The sequence below is a fragment of the Halyomorpha halys genome, unplaced genomic scaffold (genome assembly GCF_000696795.3).
Source record: "Halyomorpha halys isolate HHAL.00 unplaced genomic scaffold, Hhal_1.1 Scaffold238.1, whole genome shotgun sequence".
Taxonomy (NCBI): Eukaryota; Metazoa; Arthropoda; class Insecta; order Hemiptera; family Pentatomidae; genus Halyomorpha; species Halyomorpha halys.
In genome coordinates, this window is record NW_027107468.1 from 764,826 (window position 1) to 772,699 (window position 7,874).

At 28.9% G+C, this 7,874-nt stretch overlaps 1 protein-coding gene across 16 annotated transcripts in view; it reads right to left on the bottom strand.

Annotated features, from left to right (window-relative positions):
* Positions 1–7,874, bottom strand: part of heph (polypyrimidine tract-binding protein 1 heph) — a 358,385-nt gene that overhangs the window by 5,244 nt on the left and 345,267 nt on the right. For 15 of the 16 annotated variants that reach the window (XM_067045793.1, XM_067045791.1, XM_067045789.1 and 12 more), the window contains 6 exons: positions 7,671–7,729; positions 7,275–7,515; positions 6,010–6,102; positions 5,654–5,802; positions 3,505–3,538; positions 2,684–2,776 (listed from right to left, as the gene is read on the bottom strand). In XM_067045793.1, the coding sequence (XP_066901894.1) occupies positions 2,684–2,776; positions 3,505–3,538; positions 5,654–5,802; positions 6,010–6,102; positions 7,275–7,515; positions 7,671–7,729 (669 nt within the window). The remainder of the gene's footprint in view (positions 1–2,683; positions 2,777–3,504; positions 3,539–5,653; positions 5,803–6,009; positions 6,103–7,274; positions 7,516–7,670; positions 7,730–7,874) is intronic. The other variant, XM_067045786.1, reaches the window with a different exon arrangement.

Below are 7,874 nucleotides of genomic sequence, written 5' to 3' on the forward strand. Positions count from 1 at the left end.
TATATATATATATATATATATATGAGAGGATTTAAGTCAGAATGGTGTTAATTAATTAGTCTTTGTTTTGGGAGACAGATAGTTTTACTAAAATTATTGTGATGAATCCTTGAGACCTTTATTTTCTATCCGAGAAACTGAATATTGATAAAAGGTTTGAATAATGGTTATCGTTAAGTAAAATTGTATTAATTTTATTTTTAATTTGTTTTAAGCATATGAACATGATTTATGTCACTGTAGAGATCAATAAATGCAATTTTCGAGGCTCATAAAAAATAAAAAAGAGTTGAGAAATTGTCACAATACTATTGAGATTGCAACTTTGTTAATGTAATAATCCGACAGCCTAACTTTGCTGGATTGTATTTCTGGACTGGATTTTAGCAAATCGATATATACCACAAACAGATTTTCAATAATAACTTTTAAAAATATCATCATTGATTTCATTGCCTTCGGATGAGTAGTTCTGAAGTATGACAAATATCTCTTTAATAAAAACAGTGTATTTTATTTAAACTTGTAAGGACAGTCAAGTTAGAAAATTAATTCTGAATGGTATAAACCTAAGACTCATTGTGACCTTCAGATGAGTATGATCTCTTTTTATTTTGAAATTAGTCAAATCATCCTAGGAATTCTATCTTCTCCCTTCCACTACTTTCAGGATACAGAACAAGTAGAATAAGATGATAGAAAAAAGCAATTGCAGTACAAGAAGTGTTCTGTTCGTGGAATCCATAGATGTTTCATAAAAAAAAAAAAAATAATAATAATAATAAATAAAAAAAATTCTACACTAATCTACCAACAGTTAAAGATGCAGTGACATACAATTTAGGCAATCCTATCACATCACAATGACTGAAGTCCAGGCAGATCCAAGATATCCTTTTATAAACTCGTGTATTTATTTATTATTATTATCATTATTTTACTTTACTTTCCCCCTTTTCTCCCTCTTTTTCTCGAATTACTTTTTCAGTACAAGTAAATTTTTTATTTATTTTTTTAAATTCTATATATACCATTCCTTTTAGTTAATTATTTTCTCTGGACAATCGATTTTTTTTTATAATGTATCTTTATTATTTTTTATTACAATAGTTCATCGTTATAGCAATGCAAATAGTTAGGATGTCTCCGGGACGAGACTATACTCTTCCTTCCCTCATTATAAACTGTTAAAAAAACTAACAAACTGTTAGAATAACCTTGTAAGGCCAACCAGAGTTAATCAGGTAATATGAAATGAAATGAAAAATAATGTCTTCCTTCCTTTTATTTATATATAATTTTCTTATCACTTAATTTTTACATAATTCATTATCCTACCTTAATTCACCTTAATGTTGTAATGTTCTTAGTTTTTTAAAAATCTTTTTAGCCCTGATGAAGCCCTGCAAAGTGGGGTGAAGTGTTGGACATTAAATAGTTAAAAACTATTTGTTATTTTTTGACCACAACCCTGACCATCTTCTAAGATATAGGAGAGGCATTGAGTATTAATTACTTGGAATAAGAAGGAAGCTAGGAAATTCTAGCATCAGAAGGATGGATATAGCCACTTCAGCTCGGTGTAATACTGGGTAATGTGCATATCTCTGGTGATCCCAAAAATAAATCGTACTGCACAATTCATAAGATGTTTAAGTTTATATTCGAGATTACCTGAGAGTCCACCATATATCAGGCAGCCATGGTCAAAGTGGAAGAAAACAAGAGAGGAAACTAAAAGTTGGATAATAAGGAAATAACCATATATATATATATATACACACACACACACACACACATATATATAAAAGTATATGTATATAAAAGTATTCTACAAAAAACATAAATGAATATAAATAAAAAAAAAATTAACTGACTAAATAAAAATAATAATGTATAAATGAATAGTCTCTGTTTTTATACTTTTGGAAAAAGTAGGGCTTTGGAATGTTTTTCGCATTACCAGGTGAATTTTAAAGATTATGTTGTAAATTAGCAGCATATACCTCAAGTTTAGATTATAAATGGTGACTCTTACACTTAGAGAATAAGGTGATTGAAAATAATACTTTTATATTTTAGTATAAATAGTATAATTTAGTTTATTACTCATAATGTACCTATAAAAAATCAATGAAATTAACTGTAAAGAGTAAATTATAAAAAATCAGTTGTATTTTTTTTTTGTAATAATTTTGTTCAAATAACTGAATGACTTATTTTTCATTTCTTTATCTCATTTCCTAACAACCAATTTTAAAATGCATGATTTGTTTTGAAATTTGATAAGAATTGAAAAATATTGTATATCGAAAACCCTGCAATTTATCTAGACGTTTATGTTAATTTTATTCACTTTTTATCGTAAGGATAACTTGGAAAAAGGTCACTATTGATGTAAATTGTAGTAATAAATTATTAAATTAATTAGTAATTAATATTAAAAAAAAGTAATTACTTAAAATGTAAGCAATTTTAGTTTGTAAAAACTGTAAGGGGTTTGTCTACTTAGTTTCCTAATTTATGGGTGCAATTGGTTCCAAAACCACATGAGACATGACATAAACTTTTTTTTCCTTTGAGTGGCATTACCCAACAGCACACATACTGAATGTATTATTATTATTCTACTAATTATATGACACATAAATAAATGATAAAAAAATTAGTAAATAAGAATTACCAAGGTTAGCCTGGTGAGGCTCGGCCATTTGGATCAGTGCACTGTCCTTCTTGTTGTAGAGGATTTTTACACGCTGAACATCTCCATAGACCCCTAAACCAATAATGATAGTGAAATAATTACAAATATTAATTATAAATAATAAAATATAATAATAAACCTTTTAAAATAAGATAATTGAAGACCTTATTTATTTTCAATAACTATTAGTGATTCCTTAACATACTGAGTAATATGAATGTAAGTATAAGTTTATTCAGGTCAACAAATTAATTTAGATTTGGTAATGTAGCTGAGGAAAGAGTAAAATTATTACTAACTGATTGTGTATTAAAAAAAATAAATAAAAAACATTTAAAACATCCCTGAAAGAAATATATACAAGGAATACCTACATGTAAAAGGGTAGAGTAGAATAATAAATTAAAATTATCTGTTTTGGAATCAGTAATTTTGTGTTTTGAAAATTAGAAACATACAGTAAAGCAAGGAACAAAAAGTACTCTACATAAATGTAATACATAATTAAAAGAAAGTTAAATTAAATGAGGCTTTGTAGAAAAAAAAAATTAAGAAGCGATTCAGAAATTACTACTAGAGATAATAAATTGCAGGTTGTAAAGGAAAAGAAGATACATAAAATAAAATGATTTTGATCTTAGAGAGCAAAGATTAAAAAAAAAATTATCTCCACAGAACAATATAAGGATAAAATTTTCTAAATAACAGAGAAACATAAGTTTAGTAAGTATTTAAACAATAATTAAAAAGCATAAACATAAAATAAAAAAAAAAGTGTGAACAATGAAAAATGAACGTACCAAAGAGTGTGAAGAGAGCGTCCGTAGTAACCAACTTCAGTGTTAATGCGCACACATTTAGAGAAGATAAGAGTGTGCGCAGATGGCAGGATAGTGAGTGGGGAGAGCAGGGAATGAAAAGAGAGAAACAAAAATTGTAGAGATTAGATTATGTTTTATGTAGATTTCTTCTCTAAAAAAGGTAAGAGATCTATGTTCATATCTGTGCTGATATACCCTAGTCTTTTAGTCCATTGCCTTATTAGGCTGTGTCAACTCAAACCAAACACAGGTATAAACATATCAGACCAAGAACTCTTCAGAGTTAAAATGAAGTAAAGTTAACTGTTTTCATGAAAGATCTGAGCGTTGATCATCAATATTTTTTTTTTTACAAATTAATGCTAGATTAAAGCAATTAAATTTGATAAGCAGTCAGCTGCCATGAGATCTTCCATGAATACAGGTGAAAAATAGAACATCAGTTGTAAGTTTTAGCTAGCTGTAAATGTAACTTAGTAAGAGGTTAACTGGCAGTCTTCTATTAAGCAGAGAAAAAGCTTCCTATATCATTACATTACTAATAAAGAAAAACAAACTATAACTAATACTTTACTCTACTACTTGGAAGGAGGAAGAATTTTACCTAAAACTAACAACCCACTAAAATTAAATAATTCAAGTTAAACATATCAAAGATAAAAAAGAGAATGCATTGATAACAAGTTATATTCTAATCAAACTGAATAATATACTAAAAGAAAATGATTCGATTTATTATCATGAAAGCCAATTAGGAGGTTAAAAACCCACTATTTATGCCAAGCATGCTCTTCCTCCCCAAGAAATATTTTTTGTAAATTATTCAACAAATATTGTTTTAGGTTGCATTGAAAGACCTTTCTGAATCAAACTAATATTTATGTTAAACAAAAACAAATTAAACAATAAGTCTATTAATTAAATATATATATTTTAAATTAACTTCTCATTAACTATTAAACTGATTGAAACGAATTAAGGTGCACGCAGAAATCAAGAATTATGAAGTTACTCAGGTAGAAAAGTGTCTTATTACATAAATCACACCTCTAACAGACAAAAGAGACTTTAGTCAACTAGCTCAAGTTTAAAGTCTTACTAAAACTTTTTCACTAACTGGTGAGCACTTCCACTAACTGGTAACTGGTGAGCAAATAATGTTTCTCCACTTAAATTAGTAAAATGAATTCCATTTCTTTGGTTGGACCTTTCATTAAGAGTGAATTGATCCCTGTTAATATTTGAGCTTCTTAATAAATCGTGACCACCGAATTCAGGCCCTACTATAGCAAAGCAATATCTATTTCATAAGCCATTGATCCACATCCTGGGATAAAACTAACGATAGCAAAGTAAACCTGATTATCATACACCTCTTGTATGCCTGGAAACAGTACTTCTTTAATAATACCTCAGTGAACAAATTACAGTACTGTATTGAAGTAGAAAGCTACTATTGCCTATAAAAATAATAGAGGTAATATACTTCTCATCAAATTAGTGCAATACTTCATTATTCCACGACAAATTAAATTTTATAAATACTAGTGATGTATTCTTTTTAGGTTAGAGTGTAATTAATAACCAAACATATAAGCATCAAATACAGAAAATTGACATTTTTTAAATATTTACAAATAAAGTTTAAAATTAAAATGCTTAAAAAAAAAAAAAATAGTTGTGTCAAAAAAAGATGCAGAGAAATTAGGCAACTAGGGAATCAATTGGAAGAGAATTGTCTAGAACTTAACAAACTCCATTTCTAAATGGGTAACAGAAAATAATGAACACTGTAAACAATCCTTCAATTCTTCTGAATCATAAGCAAATGTAAGAGATTTAAATATTTTTAAAAAAAGGTTCTCAATTCAATTTATATTAAAAAGGATCATGGCTAAGAAATTAAGGTAAGACTGTTAATTTTGATCAGTACATATTTAAATTTGATAAGAAAAACCACCTATTAAACTTTGCCAAAGGAAAAATATAATTTAAAAGTAGATAGTGAAACCAGAGAAGAAAATAAAGAATGGTTTATAAATTTCAAAGAACCTCAGAGTAATTTTTGATTAGAAAAATGAAATAGAGATATTTTTTGGTATGCATACAAATATAAATTGAACCTTACCTCCTCATTCAGATTAGAGACAAGAAGGACACATGTATTCGATGGTATTTGACCAGGGATCCTCATGGCTCCCTGAGCTGCGAGTGCGGTGGCTGCATTACTAGGCAATGTGAAGCCTGTGGCAGTAAGGGGCAGCCCTAGAATTTTACCTATGGTTAAATTGATGACAGTCAATGATTATATATGAATAACTAAATAAATAAATGAAAAGATTACAAAAATATTTATATAGTTTTACACTCTAAGATAAATTATTATATATCAATAAAGTCACTGGTTCTCATCATGAGAATATAAAAAAATTTCTTACTTCAATATTAACACAATAACACTATGAAATAAAAAGCAAAAATTACCAGTGACAGGAGAACCTGGTGTGAAAGGAGCAGCCAAGGGTGAAGCGAGCCCGTGCAATGGTCCAAAGGGTGAAGCGAGTACTCCCTGGGCTCCTGAAAATATTAATACATAACATTAAAATCCTAAAAACAATAACTGCGTACACAAATACAAATATTTACAGGTAAAATATTAATTTTGAATTCTTAAGCAAGATAACCACTAAGATTGCTCCGATCCAGTCCGCTTTCAAAAAGTAAAATAGTATGTAACAGATAGAGTGGTCAAGTGGGTGCCATGCATTAGACAGGGAAATCTTCCTGACATACCGCAATAGTACAAATAAATACGATGGGGGCCTTACATGGCACCCGAGGGAGGGTATAAAAGCTGGGTAATCCAGTCGGGACCAACCAGTCACTGACTAATTGCATTTACTTTCATCATTCACCAGTAGTTAGATTCTCTGTGAAACATGGTCAATCTATCCCAGTGACTATTTTCAGTCCATCCGATGTTCCAGTTTTTTGCCCATGTCAGGATATTAGGTAGGTTTGACTGAACTTTAAGCTCGCTCACTAATGATTATAAAGAATCTTTGTACTGATTGACAATATATGTTGTATATATATTGTCCAGTACAAATGGCTTCAACTTTGGCTGTATCCAGAAGTAAGAGTAAATTAATTTCTATCAATGGATTGTCAGGTAAAAATGTTTGAAAACAAGATTATAAAAATGTTTTACCATCTCTAATATGGCTGATTTTTCAAAATGCCTAATTATAGGTTAAAGAACATTTACTGTTTCTCTTCTTTAGACAGGCAAAGAAAAGAATGAATTTTTAATCATTAATAGTAAATGGATTTATAGGTAAATCTAATGAAATATAAACGGACTGCACTACACCTGGCACTCCAAGATGTAAAATGACACCTGAGTATTTACTTCTATACACATACTTTGCACAAATTTCGCATAATTAGATTCTTTAAATTTTAATATTTTACAAAACTACTAGCAATACTTCAAGAAGTATTAACTATGAACCTAAAAATAAATATTTTTATTTTTTTTTATTTTTATAAGCCCACTCATATTCCCAGAGAGAGGTAAACTTTTAACCACCATCTTTTCCAAATATAATCTATTGAAAAAAAAAATTAGTTTACAATCACTTATAGGTTAAGTTGCAATTTTACAATAATATTTTGTTTTGTGTTATGTCTTCTTTAACAAAATAAAAATAGTTATTATAACTAATGAAATACAATTAAACAATTACCTGGTATCCTGGGCTCATGGAAGGCCCTTCTCAAAGGATTTGCAGCTGCATTAAGGATCAGACCCGGGAGCACTTGCTCAGCCCCGAGTGCAGCTTCCAGCGCACCCTCTCCATTCGGAAGTGATGGGTTAGTGTAATCTCTTGATTTATCATTATTGTACTTCACATTTAGTGATGTCAGCTTCGAGTATTCGATCCTCAGAGTGCAACAGGAATTGTAAATGTTCTGTCCATCCAGTGACTGAACAAAATAAATTATAAATATAGGAGGAAAGCAACAACAAAATGAAAAAAATATAATGTAACTAAGAGAAATCATTAAAGCATTAGATTAGTAATTTAAGAAAAACTTAAATATAGCATTAAATCTGATAGAAGATAGAGCAAAATACTTACAACCTTCGCAGCTTGGGCCGAAACCACATCATGATATTGAACAAGAACTTGAAAAGAGTCTGTAAATAAAAAAATTATTAAAATCATCAATAAAACTAAACAGATAATATACTAAACATTTACATTAAACAAGATTTTCCTTTATAATTTCCTTATTCATTAACTGTCTAATATCATTTTTTATTAGTTATAATTTCCTTTTTC